Source organism: Oncorhynchus masou, chromosome 19, assembly GCF_036934945.1.
Source record: "Oncorhynchus masou masou isolate Uvic2021 chromosome 19, UVic_Omas_1.1, whole genome shotgun sequence".
Lineage (NCBI taxonomy): Eukaryota > Metazoa > Chordata > Actinopteri > Salmoniformes > Salmonidae > Oncorhynchus > Oncorhynchus masou.
In genome coordinates this window covers 18,573,846-18,599,515 of record NC_088230.1, presented here as the reverse complement: position 1 = coordinate 18,599,515, position 25,670 = coordinate 18,573,846, and the positions used below count along the sequence as shown (strand labels likewise).

The 25,670-nt window shown below is 43.1% G+C and overlaps 1 protein-coding gene across 3 annotated transcripts in view; it reads right to left on the bottom strand.

Annotated features, from left to right (window-relative positions):
- Positions 1-245: 245 nt before the first annotated feature.
- The window catches only part of LOC135505932 (calcipressin-2-like), a 125,749-nt gene continuing 100,324 nt past the window's right edge, over positions 246-25,670 (bottom strand). For all 3 annotated transcript variants that reach the window (XM_064925186.1, XM_064925187.1, XM_064925189.1), the window contains one exon: positions 246-2,986. In XM_064925186.1, coding sequence (XP_064781258.1) covers positions 2,829-2,986 — 158 coding nt within the window. In that variant the 3' untranslated portion in view covers positions 246-2,828. The remainder of the gene's footprint in view (positions 2,987-25,670) is intronic.

Below are 25,670 nucleotides of genomic sequence, written 5' to 3'. Positions count from 1 at the left end.
AAATACAATTTAAATTGACATTAACACTGAAATTGGCCGTGACTAGTCTTACACACTGATGATGCACACGGGAGAGAAAGTGATTGAGTGAAGGTTAGGAGAATGGAGGAGTCAAGATGGGAGTCAAATCTCTTAGTAAATGGGGGCTGGGGGGGGACGTAGACTTGAGAATTTCCCCCTTATTTTCCTATAAAATCAGTAGGCCTATAAGCAACAATAGGACACATTAAAAACAAGACAATGCATTAAAACCAAACTCTTTTAATACTACCGTAGAATCATGTCAACTACTTTTACATGGCTACCATGAATATTTGTACAAAAATGCAGTAAAAATAGTATTGATTAATATATACAGATATGTATCCTTAGTGTAGGCAGGCAGGTTGTACATGTAGAATGACAAGTACATTGAAGGTGTTGCACAAGTTTTACACGATACAGATATTGGTTCCCCCCATCACTGATACTACTTCCCAATCCAACAGACTCTCAGAAGAAAACAGACAATAATACGATTTCAAAAATAAATGGAGAGAAAAAATCTGTAAAATACAAATATCTGGACATTTTGAATCACATACAGGTACATATTGACAACATGCAGAATTCTTACTGTGTTTATGTTTAAGGATATGACTGCAGGACAAGCTTATAGAGCAGATTCAACAGACCAGGGGTCTAGGCGAAAAACACCAAAATCTAGAAACAAAGTCATTGCATGTATACAAGTCACCTCATTGTAATGGTGGCTGTCGTACATAATTTGGACAGGGGCATGTTATTGTGTTGTTGGTAACCATCAGATAAATGCAGTGATGGAAGAGTGTCTTAAAACCGCATGTACGAAACAAAACAAAACAAGGATGAAGGACAACTGTTACCCCAACCATTTGAAAGAAAGAAATGTTACAGGATTCAAACCTGGTGTTTTTAGAAATAGATAGGGACCGTATTCAATTTCATTTGATGTCTGTGTTTTTCAAAAAGGATAGTGGCACATTATTACCAACAACATTTGATATGCTTTAAATGTCAATTATAAGCAGATGGGGAAATATTGCAGGTAGAAGAAAAGGGCATTTAGCGCAACATACTGGAGCTTGGTGAAGTAAACCATATTATCAATCAGCACACTCTGAACTGGGTCATCAAATCAGACCATTGGATTTATCATCATCATCATCAGAGATCGGGGTTGAAATGACAGACACTGTGAGGTTACAGGCTGAGTGGTTAGAGTGTAGAAAAGCACCAGGGTGGAATCAGTGTGTCAAAAAAATGTAGAATCTCAGTGTTGGTGTAGTGTCTAAAACAGGAAGGGCCAATAGCTAACTGATCACAACGCCAGTTCTCCACAAACAGACAGGGCATTTTAAATGCATTTTGTACAGGGCTTGTTCTATAGTCCTATAAGTTATTCAGGCATACCAAGACACTCATTGCACCAACACAGGAAAAACTCAACAAAACACACAAAGGGAAACAAAAATGATTGTGTGAGTGAGTGTCATTCCCCTTGACCATTTTCACAGAAACTGTGTAATAGCACTTGGAAAATGTTGTGTAACATAATACGTTGTTTTTTTTTTTCATCCTCACAAGATCGTTGTGATGCATTTTCTTATTCCTTATGAGTCTGAATAAATGTTTCTTTCTCGCTCTCTACAGAAGCACACAAACTGCAAGGAAACCCCATGCCTGAACCACTGTTCTCAAACAACACAATATCTCTATAAAAATGGAACCATGCAGTTTATAGACTGTCTTCACGTGATGACATCTGATTGGCTGTCCATTTTTTCCCTCTGAGGAAAGGGTCATTCTGTTTTTTTTTTCTTAGTTCACTTTTTTCCCCTCGTTCTTTAAAACAGACTGTCAGGGACAAGACATGGACACAGAAAAATTCACATTGAGGAAAAATCACAGAAATATCATTGTACATAATGTTTTCACTTGAAGGCGCATGGCTTGTAACAGGTTTAAACATTGTTTTCTGTGAAGAACACCAATAGCCAGAACACCCAGGGAGGAGAGAAGATAGAGAAGAGATAGAGGTCACATTGACAGTTACATACAGCAAACGGAGCAAAGTAAATACACAAACTGTATCTAATTTGTAAGTCACTCTGGATAAGAGCGTCTGCTAAATGACTTAAATGTAATGTAAATGTATCAGACCAGTGCATGCATTGGCAAGATAAAAAAAATCCCATGGTCGACAGACAGCACTGACAACATGAGGAACAACCTCTGACAACTTTAAGTACTGAGTATTTATAATATTCCTTAGGGTTACTTCAATTCATGCAGCGCCAGTCCCTCACCACCTCAGTGGCTAACATGCCCTGATGAGAGAAGTGCTATTCATCATTAGTGCTTGTGGTACATACGCAGTGGTGCGAGAGCAAAGCTAACGTCCAGCAAACAGTCCATAAAAGCGACCTATGGGCTTCTTTAAACTGGCATGCACCACAACCGCTAAGAGCTCAAAGCAAGGTGCTGCCCCCATCACTGCTAACTGTGTGACATTACATCAACAGAATCATAAAGAGAGGAACCAATCACTGAGGGCATGGTGGCTGCAACTAGAAATGTGAAAATGATAGTGGACGGAAACTAACTCTGTGATCATACATGTAGCACATCAACGGCTGTATGTCGGCGAGGACGAGGAACAGAGATCCCTCCCCCTCTGGCCCAGGCGGACAGCCTTAAGGCGGGAAGGCTGAACATAGGGAATGTTCCTGTGAGAGAGATGGGTGGGGGTCAAATTCTCCTTCCTCCACACGAGGATGTTACGGCAGGAAGTGGCAGGGGGACAGAGTTCAGTTGGACACAGGAAGGTCAGGGCGCCGGGTCTGGATGATTTTTGGTTTGGGGCAATTTTTTGGTTCCTCTTCCTCCTCCTCTGTGTCGCTATCGCACACATGGACTACGACGCTGGGAGTGGACTCTGTTCCCGCATGCAGCTCAAACTTCTCTCCTGTAGACAGAGTGAGTGAGAAGAGAGCGGGAGAAACAGAGACAGAGAGAGAAGGTAAGTACAAGGCAGACGTTTCAGAATTCAAAGCAGCAGATCTCAGAACATTTTTCTACAGTAGAATACATGACCTCAAGAGGGAGCCCACGTTCAAACTCTAGGATTTTCTACTTATGAATTGGGGGCATTTCAGTGAGCAGAAGATGAATATACAATCTTTGTAATTATCTGGTGATAAGGACCTCAACACAGGGAAGACTGAGATAATATGGGGCGGCAGGTAGCCTAGTGTTTAGAGCGTTGGGCCAGTCCCCTAAAGGTCGCTAGATCGAATCCCCGAGCTGACAAGTTAAACATCTGTCATTCTGCCCCTGAACAAGGCAGTTAACCCAGTGTTCCTAGACCGTCATTGTAAATAAGAATTTGTTCTTAAACCTGGAAGTTCTGTGACATATTAGGAATGTCTATGTATCTGAGGTATAGCAGCGGCATCCCTTGGGCCAAGTGGTATGATTCTAGTACAGTAATGTTGGCCAAATCAATCAATACAAGTGTGCTTGTCTGTGTGTGTGCACCCAATAACACTTCAAGAAAATATTAAAGTCTCTGCCAAAATCCCGTTTATACATATTGTACAACAGCTGATGAAACAAACACTGTAAAAATGTGATCAGAGTTATTTCCTGATAGTTGCTGGTTCAGAATACAATTCACACAGGACTTTCTAATAAGCAAGTTTTGCTTGCCTGGCGACATTACCAGGCAGTATAAGTTAATAGACCAATAAAAAACAGAGTTTCAAACCTCTCTGCCAATAACAGCTAGTTTTCAGGTTACAGTACATATTCCTGCCACTAAGCTCCTCCAAATAGGCCCTTCACTCAAACCACTCCTACACAGTCTTAGCAAAATTCTTGCCTGAGAAATAGCTTTTCACTAAACAGCTATTTTTGTTTATTTTTTACAATTTAAATGTAAAACTATTGCAGTAAGTTTAAGAATAAATGATTTGATATTGAGATAAAAACGGCTACATTGGGCTTTTTAAAATATTTGAATGTGCTCGGTGTGCGTGATTTATTGGAGGGACAGGATAGAGAGCTGAATCAAAGTATTACATTAGCCCTGGACAGTCAGTACACACATCTTGTTTGCAAAGAGGCTCGACCAAACACACACACACTGCACTGCTACTTCTATGGTGCATTGGAAAGTTCTTAGTAGCTAGCTTACTTTTTAGATTGATTGAATCCCACGACGTAGTTGGCATCAGTTGCTGGGAAATGCTTGTCTCTGTCTAGTGATCCTGCCGACCAAGGACTGGTCTGAGTAGCTATTTGGGCTTGCAGCTAGCCCAGCTGCTAGCTAGCTGCATATAGAGCTAGCTGGGTTTTCTTGAAGGATTGAACGCAGCCCACGATGCGGTTAGCCATTGTGGCTGGGACTGCGGATTGTCCAGGGTCTGTGTCTGTCTAGATCACTGCTGTTTGTTGTTTTCTATCTTCCCTGTAACCTGCCCTGTCTGGAACTGCGAGGACTAACAGCGTAACCTATGTTCCTAGCTACCATGACACAAGTAATTTTTCCAACAATTGTTTACAGACAGATTATTTCACTTATTCACTGTATCACAATTCCAGTGGGTCAAAAGTTGACTGTGACTTTAAACAGCTTGGAATATTCCAGAAAATTATGTCATGGCTTTAGAAGCTTCTGATAGGCTAATTGACATAATTTGAGTCAATTGGAGGTGTACCTGTGGATGTATTTCAAGGCCTACCTTCAAACTCAGTGCCTCTTTGCTTGACATCATGGGAAAATCAAAAGAAATCAGCCAAGACCGCAGAATTTTTTTGTAGTCCCCTACAAGTCTGGTTCATCCTTGGGAGTCATTGGGAGTCATTTCCAAGTGCCTGAAGGTACACGTTCATCTGTACAAACAATAGTACGCAAGTATAAACACCATGGGACCACGCAGCCGCCATACCGCTCAGGAAGGAGATGCGTTCTGTCTCCTAGAGATGAACATACTTTGGTGCGAAAAGTGCACATCAATCCCATAACAACAGCAAAGGACCTTGTGAAGATGCTGAAGGAAACCGGTACAAAAGTATCTATATCCACATTAAAAAGAGTCCTATATCAACATAACCTGAAAGGCCGCTCAGCAATGTAGAAGCCACTGCTCCAATACCGCCATAAAAAAGCCATGGTTTGCAACTGCACATAGGGACAAAGATCGTACTTTTTGGAGAAATGTCCTCAGGTGTGATGAAACAAAAATAGAACTGTTTGGCCATAATGACCATCGTTATGTTTGGAGGAAAAAGGGGGAGGCTTGCATGCCGAAGAACACCATCCCAACCGTGAAGCACGGGGGTGGCAGCATCATGTTATGTGGGTGCTTTGCTGTAGGAAGGAATGGTGCACTTCACAAAATAGATGGCATCATGAAGCAGCAAAATTATGTAGATATATTGAAGCAACATCTCAAGACATCAGTCAGGAAGTTAAAGCTTGGTCGCAAAATGGCTTACGGGCAAAGTCAGGGTATTGTAGTGGCTATTACAAAGCACTGATCTCAATCCTATAGAAAATTTGTGGGCAGAACTGAAAAAGTGTGTGTGAGCAAGGAGGCCTACAAACCTGACACCAGCTCTGTCAGGAGGAATTGGCCAAAATTCACCCAACTTATTGTGGGAAGCTTGTGGAAGGCTACCTGAAACGTTTGACCCAAGTTAAACAATTGAAAGGCAATGCTACCAAATACTAATTGAGTGTATGTAAACTTCTGACCCACTGGGAATGTGATGAAAGAAATAAAAGCTGAAAGAAATCATTCTCTCTACTGTTATTCTGACATTTCCCATTCTTAAAATAAAGTGGTGATGCTAACTGACCTAAGACAGAGAATTGTTACAAGGAATAAATGTCAGGAATTGTGAAAAACTGTGTTTAAATGTATTTGGCTAAGGTGTATGTAAACTTCCGACTTCAACTGTAGCTTCAAGTGTGTTAACCAAATACTGGTGGATTCAACTGATAAATGAATGGACGACCTGACCAGAGAGGTCCCGGACCTGAATAACAGTTTGCAGTTCTCCCAGGGTCAGCTCGATGACAGCAATCTGTAAGTCATTGAAAGAGTACATCTGTTCTGTGTGAATCTATGATAACAATGATGGATGAATCAGACTATCAAGGGACAATCAAGGTGGAACAACATGGTTGTGGACGGAATTGCAGAATCTACACATGACAGAGACTGATGGACCACAGGAAGTCTGAGGTGGAGTGCAGGACTGTAAAACCCACCAAAAAGCCCAGGTGACAAGCCCAGGACGATAGTGGTCAAGTTCCTGATGTTCAAGGACAAGGTAGCTGTTCAGGAAAGAGCCAAGAACTTGAGAGGAACGTATATCTTCCTCAATGAGGACTATTCTGAAGTTGTGCGCCAGAAGAGGAAAGAACTGATCCCAGCCATGAAAGCTGCCAGAGCGAGTGGGGACATTGTTTACATCCGCTATGACAGTCTCATTGTCCACCCTCCTTCCCAGAAGCCTGGAGGGGATGAGAGAGCCAAGCCTATGGGTTCGTAGCTTCAACCCCGCAGCACACACACACACACACACCAATTGATTAATGGACAACTGAATGTATATTTATTTTCCTCTTGCTTTGTTTGCTCTTTTCAGTATTATGTCTCTCTGATAAGCTACTCAGGAAAGGGATGAAAATAGCCCGTTCCTGGGTAGCATTCACACCCTTGGCAATTTTTCCTATTTTGTTGCATTACAACATGTAATAGACACACAAAATAGTGAAATGAACAAAATAACTTCAAATTAAAAAAAAGGAAAAGTGGTACGTGCGTATGTATTCACCACCTTTGCTATGAAGCCCCTAAATAAGATCTGGTGCAACCAATTACCTTCAGAAGTCACGTAATTTGTTAAAGAAAGTCCACCTGTGTGCAATCTAAGTGTCACATGATCTCAGTATATATATATATATATATATATATATATATATATATATATATATATATATATATATATATATAAAAATATATATATATATATATATGCACCTGTTCTAAAAGGCCCCAGAGTCTGCAACAACACTAACCAAGGGGTACCACCAAGCAAGCGGCACTATGAAGACCAAGGATCTCCCCAAACAGGCCAGGGACAATTGTGGAGAAGTACAGATCAGGGTTGGGTTATAAAAAAATATCCTAAACTTTGATCATCCCACGGAGCACCATTAAATCCATTATTAAAACATGGAAAGAATAATGCACCACAACAAACCTGCCAAGAGAGGACCGCCCACCACAACTCACGGACCAGGCAAGGGCATTCATCAGAGAGGCAACAAAGAGACCAAAGAGAACCCTGAAGGAGCTGCAAAGCTCCACAGCGGAGACTGGAGTATCTGTCCATAGGACCACTTTAAGCTGTACACTCCACAGAACTGGGCTTTAATGGAAGAGGGGCCAGAAAAAAAGCCATTGCTTAAAGAAAAAAATAAGCAAACACGTTTGGTGTTTGCCCAAAGGCATGTGGGAGACTCCACAAACATATGGAAGAAGGTACTCTGGTCAGATGAGACTAAAATTGAGCTTTTTGGCCATCAAGGAAAATATATACCCCAAGAGACTTGCAGCTGTAATTGCTGCAAAAGGTGGCTCTACAAAGTATTGGCTTTGGGGGGGTGAATAGTTATACACGCTCAGTTTTCAGTTTTTTGTTATTTCTTGTTTGATTCACAAGAAAAAATATAAATAATTTAAAAAAAGTGGTAGGCAAGTTGTGTAAATCAAATGATACAAACTCCCCAAAAATCTATTTTAATTCCAGGTTGTAAGAAAATAGGAAAAATGCCTAGGGGGGTGAATACTTTCGCAAACCACTGTACGTAGCCTTAGAAATAAGGTTCATGAAATCAATAACTTGCTAACATCAGATAACATTCATATATTAGCCATTTCTGAGACTCACTTAGATAATTAATTTGATGATACAGCAGTAGCAATACAAGTATATAACATCTATAGAAGAGACAGAAATGATTATGGGGGAGGTGTTGTATATATTCAGAGCCATATCCCTGTAATGCTTAGAGAAGATCTTATGTCAAGTGTTATTGAAGTGTTGTGGTTGTAGGTTCACTGGGCACATCTAAAGTAGTGATGCACCGATATTACATTTTTGCCCGATACCGATATCCGATATTTTCCTTGACAAAAAACCCAGATACTGATAACCGATATTAACATTTTAGCGGCATTTTAAGCATTCTAGTACGGTTAAATAGTTAACACACACACACACAGGGACACAGCGGTCTAAGGCACTGCATCTCAGTGCAAGAGGCATCACTACAGTCCCTGGTTCAGATCCAGGCTGTATCATATCTGGCCGTGATTGAGAGTCCCATAGGGCTGCGCACAATCGGCCCAGTGTTGGCCGGGGTAGGTCGTCATTGTAAATAAGAATTTATTCTTAACTGACTTGCCTAGTTAAATAAAGGTTACACAAACACCACACTGACCAAAAGTTATTTGGTTGGCATTTACGTATGTCCCCATTACCAGTAAAATATAATCAAAACCTATTTCTTTCACTTACTTGCTGTGCTGTTTCGTTGTTCATTTGTTTAGTCATTTCATTCTCAACTAGGATTTCATCATACATGTTAAGCAGTGAAGTTTCAGCTCTGTCTGTCCGTGGCATCTCTTCCTCGGTGCGCACTGTCATTGTGACCGTTTCCATCTTGTCCAGCTGTGTATGTAACATTTCACGTAAACCCTGTTTCTTGTCCGCATTGAAGTAGCAGTCCTTGTACCGAGCATCCAGCATGGTGGCGACACAGTAAAGAGGCTCAGAGAGAATGCCACCAAATCTCTTGTTCATAGCCTCCAGTACTTTTGTAAGTTTTAACCCCACGGTCTGTGTCGGCAGTTTTGTTGAGCAGGCGTTTCAATGCCATGACAGAGGGTATCACTGCAGAGGGTATATCTGCTGCAGAAGCAGTTGATTAGCTTATTTCTCAAGTCAGTTGTTCGAATGGCTCTAGGAGTGTGTTCATGTTTCCAAGTTTCAAACATGTTCCCAAATGCCATTGAAATGGCAGCAGCTGTATGAGAACCAGCACATTCTTGAGCATGCAATACGGCTTTCCTCGGTATGAAATCCTCATCGACCCACTGTCCTGTCAGACTCAGTATGCTCATGGGGCTGACATTGGCTGGTCCAAATGTCAGTCATGAAGCTAATAGCAGTGACGACCATAGCAAGTAGCTCATAGATGTACGTTTCAACAGTACTGTGTAACTCCTGTAGGGCAACATCTGAAGAATAGTGTGTACCGGGGCTCGGCCAGTCGGCGAAAGCCAACATCATCCACGACAGAGGACGGTTGATTGTCAAGGGCAATGAATTCCATTATCTTGGCGTTAAAGGATTTCACCTTTGAGTTGTCTCGCTGAAATGTTCTTACTCTTTCAAATGACTGCTCGTCTTGAACTTGTTGAGTTGTTGGAAGTGTGCGCTTAGTGTGCGCTCCATGGCATCATTATGTAATCTACTTACGTCATATATGTAGGTATGCACGTCAGCTTTGACATCGGTCTTGCGCATCGGCGTTAAATTAGACATCGGGCCGATGCCAATGTTGCCATTTTTAGCTAATATCGGCCGATTCTGATATACTCACCGATATATCGTGCATCCCTATCGTGCATCCCTAATTGGTGTTGCTATAGGACACCAATTGCGAACAGTCAGTATCTGAATAATATGTGTGAAATGCTTGATAGTGCATGTGTTGTAAACAGAGAGGTCTACTTTCTTGGGGACCTGAATATTGACTGGTTTTCATCAAGCTGTCTTCGCAAGAGGAAGCTTCTCACTGTAACCAGTGCCTGTAATCTGGTTCAGGTCAATAATCTTGGAACCACCCATCCCGGATCCGGGATAATTGTCATCAACTACGCTAAATAGCATAGCACAACGGTCAAATCATCTTACTAGAAAATATTCATATTCATGAATCACAAGTAAAATATAGCGAGAAACAGCTTAGCCTTTTGTTAATCACCCTGTCATCTCAGATTTTGAAATTATGCTTTACAGCGAAAACAATACAAGTGTTTGTGTAAGTTTGTCGATATACTAACAAAACATTATGTACACTTAGCGGCAGGTAACTTGGTCACGAAAATCAGAAAAGCAATCAAATAAATCGTTTACCTTTGATGATCTTTGGATGTTTTCACTCAAGAGGCTCCCAGTTAGACAGCAAATGGTCCTTTTGTTCCATAAAGATATTTTTTATATCCAAATACCTCCGTTAGTTTGATGCGTTATGCCCAGGAATCCACCGGAAATAGCAGTTACGACAACGCAGACAAAAATTCCAAATGATATCCATAATATCGACAGAAACATGGCAAACGTTTTTTATAATCAATCCTCAAGTAGTTTTTCAAATATCTATTCGATAATACAGTATATCAACCAGGACAGTTGGCTTTTCACTAGGACCGGGAGGAAAAATGGGTACCCCTCTGTTTTGCGCAAAAATCACACTGAGAGCCAACAACTGACCACACAATGTGGACGTTTACGCTCATTCTTCAAAATAAAGACCTGAAACTACGTCTAAAGGCTGTAGACACCTTGGGGAAGCCACAGAAAAAGGAATCTGGTTGATATCCCTTTCAATGGTCAATAGGGATGCATAGGAACACAGAGCTTTCAAAATAAGAGTCACTTCTTGATTGGATTTTCCTCAGGCTTTCGCCTGCAATATCAGTTCTGTTATACTCACAGACAATATTTTTACAGTTTTGGAAACTGTGTTTTCTATCCTAAGCTGTCAATTATATGCATATTCTAGCATCTGGTCCTGAGAAATAGGCTGTTTACTGTCAGGACCCGGTTACGAACCTGGGTCTCCGGAGTGAGAAACAGTCACTTAACCAACTGAGCCACGAATAGTCAGCAGAACCCAGAAGATGAGGCAGACACAGCAGTACTTAAGACGGTGTATTTAATAAAGTAAAAAGGAGAAGTCCTTCAATACAAAATGGTAAATCCAAAAGGTGGTAGGAATAGCACAAAAAAGCCTCAAAAGATACTCAAAAACAAAAACAGAATTCCACAAGAGCATCCACCGGAATCGACAAGAATACACAGAACACTAGGGCTGGGTGCTAACATACAAACACAGAGCACAGAACTGAGGGAAACTAAGGGTTTAAATACAATCAGGGGAAACAAGGCACAGGTGCAAATAATAATGGGGAACAAGGGAAAAAACATAAGGTCAAAAAGCACAATGGGGGCATCTAGTGACCAAAACCCGGAACAACCCTGGCCAAATCCTGACAGTTTACATTGGGAATGTTATTTTTACAAAAATAAAAATAGTGCCCCCTAGCTTCAAGAGGTTAATCAACCTACCAGGGCGTTTACAAACACCACAGGATCATACACATGTATCGATCACATTTTTACTAATACTGTAGAACTTTGTTCTAAGCTGTATCGATACCCATTGGATGTAGTGATCACAATATAGTGGCTATATCCAGGAAAGCCGAAGTTCCAACAGCTGGGCCTAAAATAGTATACAAGAGATCATACAAAATATTTTGCTGTGACTCTTATGTGGATGATGTTAAAAATATTTGTTAGTCTGATGTGATTAATGAGAAGCATCCAGATGCTGCACTTAATAAATGTATGAAATTGCTTCTTCCAATTATTGATAAACCTGCACCTGTTAAAAACTTTGTAGGGCCGAGATCCCGTTAACGGGATCGATATGACAACAGCCAGTGAAAGTGCAGGGCGCCAAATTCAAACAACCGAAATCTCATAATAGAAATTCCTCAAACATACAAGTATCTTATTGTTAATCCCACCACAGTGTCCGATTTCAAATAGGGTTTATAGCGAAAGCACCACAAACGATTATGTTAGGTCAGAGCCAAGTCACAGAAAAACACAGCCATTTTCCAGCCAAAAAGTGGAGTCACAAAAATCAGAAATAGAGAGAGAACTAATCACTAACCTTTGATGATCTTCATCAGATGACACTCATATGACTTCATGTTACACAATACATGTATGTTTTGTTCGATAAAGTTCATATTTATATTAAAGAATCTCAGTATACATTGGCGTGTTATGTTCAGTCGTTCCAAATACATCCGGTGATTTTGCAGAAAGCCACGTAAATTTACAGAAATACTCTTTATAAATGTTGATGAAAATACAAGTGTTATACATGGAACTTTAGATAAACTTTAGATAAACTCCTTAATGCAACCGCTGTGTCAGATTTCAAAAAAGCTTTACGGAAAAAGCAAACCATGCAATAATCTGAGTACGGCGCTCAGAGACCCAACAAGCCAAAAAGATATCCACCATATTGTGCAGTCAACAGAAGTCAGAAATAACATTATAAATATTCCAGTTCCACAATAAATGTTTGTTTTATTCGATAATGTCCATCATTTATGTCCAAATAGCTACTTTTGTTAGCGCGTTTTGTAAACTGATCCAAAGTCACGAAGTGCGTTCACTAGTTGCAGACGAAATGTCAAAAAGTTCCGTTACAGTCCGCAGAAACATGTCAAACGGGTTTGGCATTTACAATTTACAACACTCATTTACAACTGCGACCTGGCCAAGATAAAGCAAATCAGTGCGACAAAAACAACAACACAGAGTTACACATAAACAAATGCACAGTCAATAACACAATAGAAAAATCTATGTACAGTGTGAGCAAATGTACAAGATTAGGGAGGTAAGGCAATAAATAGGCCATAGAGGCGAAATAATTACAAATTAGCATTAACACTGGAGTGATAGATGTGCAGATGATGATGTGCAAGTAGAGATACTGGGGTGCAAAAGAGCAAAAAGATAAATAATAACATGGGGCGAGGTAGTTGGGTGTGTTATTTACAGATTGGCTGTGTATAGGTAGAGTGATCGGTAAGCTGCTCTGACAGCTAGAGTTAGAGAGGGAGATATAAGTGATTTTTGCAATTCGTTACAGTCATTGGCAGCAGAGAACTGGAAGGAAAGGCAGCCAAAGAGGTGTTGGCTTTGGGGATGTCCAGTGAAATATACCTACTGGAGCGTGTGCTATGGGTGGGCGTTGCTATGGTGACCAGTGAGCTGAGATAAAGTGGGGCTTTACCTAGCAAGGACTTATAGATGACCTGGAGCCAGTGGGTTTGGCAAAGAATATGTAGCTTTGGCTAGCCAACGAGAGCATACAGGTCGCAGTGGTGGGTAGTATATGGGGCTTTCGTGACAAAATGGATGGCACTGTGATAGACTACATCCAGTTTGCTGAGTAGAGTGTTGGAGGCTATTTTGTAAATGACTTCGCCGAAGTCAAGGATCGGTAGGATAGTCAGTTTTACGAGGGTATGTTTGGCAGCATGAGTGAAGGAGGCTTTGTTGTGAAATAGGAAGCCGATTCTAGATTTAATTTTGGATTGGAGAGATGTTTAATGTGAGTCTGTAAGGAGAGTTTACAGTCTAACCAGACACCTAGGTATTTGTAGTTGTTCACATATTTTAAATGGGGGGGGGGGGGGGAGTTGCTGCAGGGGGTGCAGAGCTGTTGGCCGGGGTAGGGGTAGCCAGGTGGAAAGCATGGCCAGCTGTAGAAAAATGCTTATTGAAATGATCGATTATCGTAGATTTATCAGTGGTGACAGTGTTTCCTAGCTTCAGTGCAGTGGGCAGCTGGGAGAAGGTGCTCTTATTGTCCATGGACGTTAGTGTCCCAAAACGTTTTGGAATTAGTGCTACAAGATGCAAATTTCTGTTTGAAAAAGCTAGCCTTAGCTTTCCTCACTGATTGTGTATATTGGTTCCTGACTTCCCTGAAAAGTTGCATATCGCGGGGGCTATTCGAAGCTAATGCAGAACGCCACAGGATGTTTTTGTGCTAGTCAAGGGCAGTCAAGTCTGGGGTGAACCAAGGGCTATATCTGTTCTTAGTTCTACATGTTATGAATGGGGCATGCTTATTTAAGATGGTGAGGAAATCACTTTTAAAGAGCAACCAGGCATCCTCTACTGACGGGATGAGGTCAAAATCCTTACAGGATACCTGGGCCAGGTCGATTAGAAAGGCCTGTTTCCTGAAGTGTTTTAGGGAGCGTTTGACAGTGAGGAGGGGTGTTCGTTTGACCACGGACCCATTACGGACGCAGGCAATGAGGAAGTGATTGCTGAGATCCTGGTAGAAGACAGCAGAGGTGTATTTAGAGGACAGGTTAGTCAGGATGATATCAACGAGGGTACCCATGTTTACGGATTTAGGGTTGTACCTGGTTTGTTCCTTGATAATTTGTGTGAGATTGAGGGCATCTAGCTTAGACTGTAGGACGACCGGGGTGTTAAGCATAACCCAGTTTAGGTCACCTAACAGTATGAACTCTGAAGATATATGGGGGCAATCAATTCACATATGTTGTCCAGGGCACAGCTGGGGGCTGAGGGGGGTCTATAACAAGCGCAATGGTGAGAGACTTCTTTCTGGAAAGGTGGATTTTTAAAAGTAGAATTGTTTGGGCACAGACCTGTATAGCATGACAGAACTCTGCAGGCTATCTCTGCAGTAGATTACAACTCCACCCACTTTGGCAGTTCTATCTTGGCAGAAAATGTTGTAGTTGGGGATGGAAATTTCAGAATTTTTGGGGGTCATCCTAAGCCAGGATTCAGACATGGCTAGGACATCAGGGTTGGCGGAGTGTGCTAAAGCAGTGAATAAAACAAACTTAGGGAGGAGGCTTCTGATGTTAACATGCATGAAACCAAGGCTTTTACGGTTACAGAAGTCAACAAATAAGAGCACCTGAGGAATAGGAGTGGTGCTGGGGGCTGCAGGGCCTGGGTTAACCTCTACATTACCAGAGGAACAGAGGAGGAGTAGGATAAGGGTATGGCTAAAGGCTATAAGAACTTGTTGTCTAGTGCATTTGGAATAGAGTAAAATAAGCAGATTTCTGGGCGTGGAAGAATAGATTCAAGGCATAATGTACAGATAAGGGTATGGTAGGATGTGAGTACAGCGGAGGTAAACCTAGGCATTGAGTGCCGATGAGAGAGCTTTCGTCTCTAGAGGCACTAGTTAAGCCATTCTAGGTATCCGCATGTGTGGGGGGTGGGACAAAAGGCCTATATAAGGCATGTTGGGCAGGGCTGGGGGCTCTACAGTGAAATAAGACAATAATAACTAACCAAAACAGCAATAGACAAGGCATGTTGACATTAGGAAGAGGCATGTGTAGCCGAGTGATCATAGGGTCCAATGAGCAGCAACAGATTAGACAGGGAGCCGTTCAGTAGTTGCTACTAGGCTAGGCGAGCTGGAGACACGGCGATTCAGACAGCTAGCGGGCCAGGGCTAGCAGATGGGCCTTCGGCGATGTCGCAACGGAAAAGCCTGCTGAAACTAGCTCGGATGTTTACGTCGGCAGACCAATCGTGATGGATTGGCGGGGCTCCGTGTCAGCAATAAAGGGTCCAGGCCATTTGGCAAAAGAGGCATTGTAGCCCAAGAATTAGCTGGTAGACATATTTGGCTAGCCGGGAGATGGGTCTAGCTCAAGGCTAGCTCAAGGCTAACTGGTGCTTACTACGGGCCAGAGGCGTTAGCTAGCAGTAGTCACTCGAATGCAGCTAGCTAGCTGCGATGATCCGGTGTAATGGACCAGGGCTTGCGGCAGGAATCCAGTGATGCAGTAGAGAAAAAAGCAGTCGGATGTGCTCTGGGTTGATATCGCGCTGTGCAGACTGGCAGGTATTGACAAGCTGAAGCTGGCTGATGTCCGAGTTAACGGTGAAGACCGCTCGCAGTGGCTAACTGACTACTAGCTCGCAGCAAGTTAGCTGGCTAACTTCTGATGGGGTTTCCGATTCTAAAGTATAAAGATAGCAGATCCGTACCACATTGGGTGGGGCAGGTTTCAGGTTAGTATATTCAGTTCGTAGATGGAAAGTGAGAAGTTTTGTCTTATTAGTTTCTTATTAGTTTCACCTGTGTTTCTGTTGTTTGGCTTTATGAGCTTCTTATATTTAGTAGGTAGACCCGCCCTTGTTTTGTGCGGGATTGTTTTTATGTTACTTGTGTGCATTTTAGGTAGAGGTGGATTTATTTTCTGAACTTGGCACCCTGTGTTTTTTGGGTTGTCACGTTGTATGTCCGCGCCCTGTATTGTTGGGCTTATCATTTTATGTGCCGAAGGAAAGAGCACTTTTCCCCAGTGGAACTCTCTGCGTCTGATTCCTTCCCCACATTGTCCCGCGTGACACAACCACAGCTAATGAAGTCACTGAAATCCTTAACAAATAGTTACAGTCTGTTTTGGAATGGGTGGCCAGTAACAAACTGGTCCTGAACATCTCTAAAACTAAGAGCATTTTATTTAGTACAAATCATGCCTTAGTTCTAGACCTCAGCTGAATCTGGTAATGAATGGTGTGGCTGTTGAACAAGTTGAGGAGACTAAATTATTTAGCGTTACCTTAGATTGTAAAATGGTCAATACATATAGATTCAATAGTTGTAAAGATGGGGAGAGGTCTGTCCGTAATAAAGAGATGCTCTGCTTTTTTGACACCACACTCCAAAAAGGAAGTTCTGCAGGCTCTAGTTTTGTCTAATCTTGATTATTGTCCAGTCGTGTGGTCCAGTGCTGCAAGGAAAGACCTAGTTAAGCTGCAACTGGCCCCCGAACAGAGCGGCACGTCTTGCTCTTCATTGTAATCAGAGGGCTGATATAAATACTATGTATGCCCGTTTCTCTTGGCTAAGAGTTGATGAGAGACTGACTGCGTCACTTCTTTTTATAAGAAACATTAATGTGTTTAAAATCCCAAATTGTTTGCATAGTCAACTTACACACAGCTCTGACACACACACTTACCTCAACAGACATGCCACAAGGGGTCTTTTCACAGTCAACAAATCCAGAACAAATTTAAGAAAGTGTACAGTATTATATAGAGCCATTATTGCATAGAACTCCGTTCCATCTCAAATTGCTCAAATTAACAGCTAAAGCAACACCTCACGGCACAACGCCTCGCCCCTATTTGACCTAAATAGTTTGTGTGTATGCATTGATATGTAGGCTACGTGTGCCTTTAAAAAAAAATGTAGTTCTGTCCTTGAGCTGTTCTTGTTCTGTATTATGACATGTTTCATGTTTTGTGTGGACCCCAGGAAGACCCCTGCTTTTGCAACAGCTAATGGGGATCTGCCTGGGCGGCAGGTAGCCTCGTGTTCACAGCGTTTTGCCAGTAACCCAAAGGTTCCTGGTTTCGAATCCCGGAGCTGACGAGGTAAAAATGTGTATTTCTGCCCCTGAACAAGGCCGTTACCTCACTGTTCCCCAGTAGGCCATCATTGTAAATAAGAATTTGTTCTTAACTGACTTGCCTAGTTAAATAAAGGTTAAATGTGTAAAATAATAATAATAATAATAATAATAATTGTTATTCAGAGTATTCACACAGCATTGTTTTACAAAGTGAGTCTCTCTCCATTTCTCCTGAGGGCCTGGACTCCTCAGCCAACCACTGGGTGACGTCAATGCTGCTGCATTCTGACGCGCAGAGAGGGAGAGGAGGGGAAAGCGAGAGAGGGGGAATGCAGAAAATAAAATGAGTGAAAAGGAAATAGAGAACGAATGAGAGGTGCTGAGAGGAAGAGAATGACAGGGGATAGTAGAGGAGAGGAGATCTGACACCACACTGCACAAGCCCAGTCCTCAGAACAAGATAAATGACCTGACTACCATATCAGTATCTGTCAACTATAAGATACAGAGTTTCAAACATCTCCCCACCTAAAAGACCACTGGGATCGCAACACTCTTCTAGCCATCATCTATCATACTGAGGGACTCAAATAACGACAGCATTACGTTCTCTATCACGACACACACACTAGCCCATCATGAATGCTGCCTATCTGGACCTAGCATTATCCATGCTATTTCAGGCTCTGCTAATAAATGTGCTCTCTGTGTGTGTGTGTGTGTGTGTGTGTGTGTGTGTGTGTGTGTGTGTGTGTGTGTGTGTGTGTGTGTGTGTGTGTGTGTGTGTGTGTGTGTGTGTGTGTGTGTGTGTGTGTGTGTGTGTGTGTGTGTGTGGACTGTACTGTATGTGGTGAGCTCACCATCTCTGGTGAATGTCTGTCCCCCACCCAGCCAGCTAGCTCCGATCAAAAGTGATGGCTCATACCATGCAGAGTGCGTGTGTGTGCGGTGGGTAATGGGGGTAGAAGGACAGATAGACATGATGGTCTCTCTCCTTTGGGTTAAGCGTGGCCTAAGCCCAGGACCACTAACAGACTGCAGCTATTATTACTGCATTCTTTCAAGCCAGGCCAAACACTCCAAATAATTTACTCCCTGTATCACCATTTCTTAAATATACAACATTCCTTAGCAACAGTCTCAAAATAAACAGGTGTGCCAGAGTACAGTACATGGAGCTGCAGTGTTTCACAAGGCTGCCAGGCCAGACGGATTACCAGGACGTGTACTCAGAGCATGCGTTGACCAAATGGCAAGTGTCTTCACAGACATTTCAACCTCTCCCTGTTCAAGACTGTAATACCTACATGTTTCAAGCAGACCACCATGGTCCCTGCGTCCAAGAAAGTGAAGGCAATCTGCCTAAATGACTACGTTGGTAGCCATGAAGTGCTTTGCAATGGCTCACATCAGCACCATCATCCCGGTAACCCTAGACCAACTCCAATTCGCATACCGCCCCAACAGATCCGAAGAGGATGCAATCTCAATCGTACTACACACTGCCCTTTCCCACCTGGACAAAAGGAACACCTATGTGAGAATGCTGTTCACTGACTACAGGTCAGCGTTAAACACCATAGTGCCCACAATGCTCATGACTAAGCTAAGGACCCTGGGACTAAACACCTCCCTCTGCAACTGGATCCTGGACTTCCTGACGTGCCGCTCCCAGCTGGTAAGGGTAGGCAACAACACGTCTGCCACGCTGATCCTCAACACTGGGGCCCATCAGGGGTGCATGCTTAGTCCCCTCCTGTACTCCCTGTTCACACATGAATGCGTAGCCAAGCACAACTCCAACACCATCATTAAGTTTGCTGATGACACAACGGTGGTAGGCATGATTACTGACAACGATGAGACAGCCTATAGGGAGGAGGCCAGAGACCTGGCAGTGTGGTGCCAGGACAACAACCTCTCCCTCAATGTGAGCAAGACAAAGGAGATGATCGTGGACTACAGGAAAAGGAGGGCCGAACACGCCCCCATTCACATCAGCGGGGCTGTCGTGGAGCTGGTCGAGTGTCCACATCCTTGGTGTCCACATCACCAACAAACTATCATGGTCCAAACACACCAAGAAAGTCGTGAAGAGGGCATGTCAATGCCTTTTCCCCCTTTAGGAGACTGAAAAGATTTGGCAAGGGTCCTCAGATCCTCAAAACGTTATACAGTAAGGCGCTACAGAGGGTATACAACATTCCTTAACAGTCTCAAAATAAACAGGTGTGCCACAGTGCCAAAAATGGTCAGAGACTCCAGCCACCCTAGTCATAGACTGTTCTCTCTGCTACCGCACGGCAAGCGGTACCGGAGCGCCAAGTCTAGGTCCAAAAGGTTCCTTAACAGCTTCTACCCCCAAGTCATAAGACTGCTGAACAATTAATCAAATGGACACCCAGACTATTTACATTGACCCTCCCTTTGTTTTTACACTACTGCTACTCACTGTTTATTATCTATGCATAGTCACTTTACCCCTACCTACAGGTACAAATGACCTCGACTAACCTGTAACCCAGCACATTGACTCGGTACTGGTACCCCCCCTGCCTCGTTATTGTTATTTTATTGTGTTACTTTTTATTACGTTTTTTACTTTAGTTTATTTAGTAAATATTTTTAAACTCTATTTCTTGAACTGCATTGTTGGTTAAGGGCTAAGGGCTTACAAGTAAGCATTTCACAGTAAAGTCTACACCTGTTGTATTCGGTGCATGTGAAAATGTAATTTAATTTGATGGAGTGTTTGATACTGGGAGGAATGTGTGCTGCATCCCATGCACTGATGTCCTCTGATCTAGTGTGGAAACATTGAAACGTTTCCTCGCTAGCACTGACTTTGCTGATAGCTGCTTTATGGAGGAAATATAATACTCACTATGACTGTGATATGTGGTTGTCTCACCTAGCCATCTTTATGGTGAATGCACTTAAGTCACTTTGGATAAGAGTGTCTGCTAAATCACTGAAATGTCAAATGAAATGATAAAGACCTTATCTATTCTACTGTATGCTGTATAGTCCAATACACCCAGCCATGTCTTCACTGTACTGCCACAGTACTACAGTATTAGTATTGTACTGTGCCACTGTTCCTTCTGCTCTCCAGACCCTGGTATGGTAGCAGTACAGCACTACCTGCTGCCACACATGCTTGGCAACCCCCTCACCCATCTAACTGCCCACAGATGCGCCTCAAATATTTCATTAAGTGTTTTTATTTCTCAGGCTTAATGAGAAAGTGAGTGCGAGGCTGGAAGGCTGGGAACAACAAAATAATTCTCTCCTTAACGAGGCCTTGTGTTGTAGGGAGGCAGCCTGGTGGAGCCGCACGCAGCACTATACTACACTCAGGTAGCCCCTCTCTCTGAAGGCTGGGATGCATATGGAAACACTGTAGTGGAAAAACACACACACACACCTTGTGTAACTGGCTATTATTGCCATGCTGGAAGAAGGTAATCTGACTGGATAAAGGTTTTGTGCCAAAATGCCAAGCGCTGAAGTTATGGTCTGTCTCTTGTAGCTAGTTTTAATGGGGATGAGATGAGACAGTTTAATGCAGCTAGGAAACAACAGAAACAATATCATTTTCACAGTTTAAAGAGTTCAATAAACAACTAATGACTAGAAGAATGTTCAAATTAAAATCCCTATTCTCTGTTAACTTCATCATTTGTTTGTTAAATGAGCATGAAACATCAGACTGACTGAGTCAACTCTCTCAGGAGTGCTAACCCCAAGGCTTCTCCACTAATAGCCTGCAATGCTCACACACACGCATACTATGGAGTATGCACGCACACACACACACACACACACACACACACACACACACACACACACACACACACACACACACACACACACACACACACACACACACACACACACACACACAAATGATGTATGCCAGATAACTATAGTAAACGCCTGTGATGTTTACAGTTTAAACAGAAACAGAGTTTTTAAAATAAAATGTTTCTATACATACTGCACACTACATTATTGCATTGAAAGTCTAAACAGTGTTTTAAAAGTTTACATTCCGCACCACATCGATTACATGCAACGCAGGACACGCTAGATAAACTAGTAATATCATCAACCAATATCATCAACCAATATCAACCAATATCATCAACCATGTGTAGTTAACTAGTGATTATGATTGATTGATTGTTTTTTATGAGATAAGTTTAATGCTAGTGAGCAACTTACCTTGGCTGACTGCATTCGCGTAACAGGCAGTCTCCTCGTGGAGTGCAATGTAATCAGGTTGTTAGAGCGTTGGACTAGTTAACTGTAAGGTTGCAAGATTGAATCCCCCGAGCTGACAAGGTAAAAATCTGTCGTTCTGCCCCTGAACGAGGCAGTTCAGGGGCAGACTACCTGCCCTCCAGGACACCTACACCACCCGATGTCACAGGAAGGCCATAAAGATCATCAAGGACAACAACCACCCGAGCCACTGCCTGTTCACCCCGCTATCATCCAGAAGGCGAGGTCAGTACAGGTGCATCAAAGCTGGTACCGAGAGACTGAAAAACAGCTTCTATCTCAAGGCCATCAGACTGTTAAACAGCCACCACTAACATTGAGTGGCTGCTGTCAACACACTGACTCAACTTCAGTCACTTTAATAATGGGAATTGATGTAAAATATATCACTAGCCACTTTAAACAATGCTACTTAATATAATGTTTACATACCCTACATTACTCATCTCATATGTCTACGTATATACTGTACTCTATATCATCTACTGCATCTTTATGTAATACATGTATCACTAGCCACTTTAAACTATGCCACTTTGTTTACATACTCATCTCATATGTATATACTGTACTCGATACCATCTACTGCATCTTGCCTATGCCGTTCTGTACCATTACTCATTCACATATCTTTATGTACATATTCTTTATCCTTTTACACTTGTGTGTATAAGGTAGTAGTTTTGGAATCGTTAGTTAGATTACTCGTTGGTTATTACTGCATTGTCGGAACTAGAAGCACAAGCATTTCGCTACACTCGCATTAACATCTGCTAACCATGTGTATGTGACAAATAAAATTTGATTTGATTTGATTTAACCCACCATCCTCGGCCGTCATTGAAAATAAGAATGTGTTCTTAACTGACTTGCCTAGTTAAGTAAAGGTGTAATTATTATTATTATTTTTTAAATCGGCCAAATCGGTGTCCAAAAATACCGATTTACGATTGTTATGAAAACTTGAAATCATCCCTAATTAATCGGCCATTCTGATTAATCGGTCAAACTCTAGTTGTCACTACTATTCCCTGACCTCTTGTCAGTCTCTGACCCCTAAGCTCAGAATCTCTAACTACAGTCGCTGCTCCACTTCTGACTCCAAGTCAGTATATAAACTAATATCCAGCGATGCAGGGGGTAAAGACCAGCTTGATGCCGCTCTAGCAGTCATCATCAGGAATCAAGTCGACAATCTACTGGCAAATCCTTTTTAATCATTGTCATATGAAGATAAATAATTAAGAGAAATGATTGATAAAACGTATCGGTGCTCATCAGCCATTGGACATAAACATTAAACAACAAGTTGGAAATTGCAAATTCAACAATGAGTGATTTGGAAGGAATCAGTGACAATGGCTAACTGAAAGCATTGCAAAGCAATTACTAGCCTGCTATGTGGCTATGTGGCTGTGTGCTCCCAAATCTGGGATTAAGGGGCTTTTCCAAGTTTAAAATGATAAACATTCAACATTGGCCATGCTGTCAATGAAACATGATTCGTGCCACGCTCAAAACAACTGTTAACTCTGAACTGCGAAAACGTAACTTCAGTGAGTTCAAGACAACTGGTAAGTCAGGAATAAATTAGCCCCGACTGGGAAAATACGTTTTGAAGAGTCATCCAACTCAGAATTGTAAATCTGGCCTCTTTCTAGAGCTACGACCTGAAGATCAATGACGTCATCATGATTCAACCTTTTCAGAGTTCCCAGTTGTTTTGAAAGTACCATAAATCCAGAGAATGTCAGACTTTGATGACAAAAGGCCACGAAGGACTGCCGCGCCTCATTCCTGTTCAAGTTTGCACAGCACAACAAGGAGTCCAAAAATGTATTGTATGCTGCTGAATAAATGATGTAATATGCCAAGGAGATATGCATACTGTAGCTAAGAAAGTAATACTGAATGTATGTTGTGTTGTAAGATTTTAGTAGCTCATGTGCCTCACCCTAATAATTTGGTCTATTTACCCATCTTAATTTTGCCTACTGTTATGACTTGGTGGTGCACATGTAGCATATAGACTGGTTTAGAGAAATTTAATCATTGAATAGAGTAAGAGCTGTCATTACATTTACATTACATTACATTTAAGTCATTTAGCAGACGCTCTTATCCAGAGCGACTTACAAATTGGTGAATTCACCTTCTGACATCAGTGGAACAGGCACTTTACAATATTGCATCTAAATCATTTAAGGGGGGGGGGGTGAGAAGGATTACTTTATCCTATCCTAGGTATTCCTTGAAGAGGTGGGGTTTCAGGTGTCTCCGGAAGGTGGTGATTGACTCCGCTGTCCTGGCGTCGTGAGGGAGTTTGTTCCACCATTGGGGGGCCAGAGCAGCGAACAGTTTTGACTGGGCTGAGCGGGAACTGTACTTCCTCAGTGGTAGGGAGGCGAGCAGGCCAGAGGTGGATGAACGCAGTGCCCTTGTTTGGGTGTAGGGCCTGATCAGAGCCTGGAGGTACTGCGGTGCCGTTCCCCTCACAGCTCCGTAGGCAAGCACCATGGTCTTGTAGCGGATGCGAGCTTCAACTGGAAGCCAGTGGAGAGAGCGGAGGAGCGGGGTGACGTGAGAGAACTTGGGAAGGTTGAACACCAGACGGGCTGCGGCGTTCTGGATGAGTTGTAGGGGTTTAATGGCACAGGCAGGGAGCCCAGCCAACAGCGAGTTGCAGTAATCCAGACGGGAGATGACAAGTGCCTGGATTAGGACCTGCGCCGCTTCCTGTGTGAGGCAGGGTCGTACTCTGCGGATGTTGTAGAGCATGAACCTACAGGAACGGGCCACCGCCTTGATGTTAGTTGAGAACGACAGGGTGTTGTCCAAGATCATGCCAAGGTTCTTAGCGCTCTGGGAGGAGGACACAATGGAGTTGTCAACCGTGATGGCGAGATCATGGAACGGGCAGTCCTTCCCCAGGAGGAAGAGCAGCTCCGTCTTGCCGAGGTTCAGCTTGAGGTGGTGATCCGTCATCCACACTGATATGTCTGCCAGACATGCAGAGATGCGATTCGCCACCTGGTCATCAGAAGGGGGAAAGGAGAAGATTAATTGTGTGTCGTCTGCATAGCAATGATAGGAGAGACCATGTGAGGTTATGACAGAGCCAAGTGACTTGGTGTATAGCGAGAATAGGAGAGGGCCTAGAACAGAGCCCTGGGGGACACCAGTGGTGAGAGCGCGTGGCGAGGAGACAGATTCTTGACATCGGAGGGATCGAGTGTAGGTTTTTTCAGAAGGGGTGCAACTCTCGCTCTCTTGAAGACGGAAGGGACGTAGCCAGCGGTCAGGGATGAGTTGATGAGCGAGGTGAGGTAAGGGAGAAGGTCTCCGGAAATGGTCTGGAGAAGAGAGGAGGGGATAGGGTCAAGCGGGCAGGTTGTTGGGCGGCCGGCCATCACAAGAAGCGAGATTTCATCTGGAGAGAGAGGGGAGAAAGAGGTCAGAGCACAGGGTAGGGCAGTGTGAGCAGAACCAGCGGTGTCGTTTGACTTAGCAAACGAGGATCGGATGACGTCGACCTTCTTTTCAAAATGGTTGACGAAGTCATCTGCAGAGAGGGAGGAGGGGGGGAGGGGGAGGAGGATTCAGGAGGGAGGAGAAGGTGGCAAAGAGCTTCCTAGGGTTAGAGGCAGATGCTTGGAATTTAGAGTGGTAGAAAGTGGCTTTAGCAGCAGAGACAGAGGAGGAAAATGTAGAGAGGAGGGAGTGAAAGGATGCCAGGTCCGCAGGGAGGCGAGTTTTCCTCCATTTCCGCTCGGCTGCCCGGAGCACTGTTCTGTGAGCTCGCAGTGAGTCGTCGAGCCACGGAGCGGGAGGGGAGGACCGAGCCGGCCTGGAGGATAGGGGACATAGAGAGTCAAAGGATGCAGAAAGGGAAGAGAGGAGGGTTGAGGAGGCAGAATCAGGAGATAGGTTGGAGAAGGTATGAGCAGAGGGAAGAGATGATAGGATGGAAGAGGAGAGAGTAGCGGGGGAGAGAGAGCGAAGGTTGGGACGGCGCGATACCATCCGAGT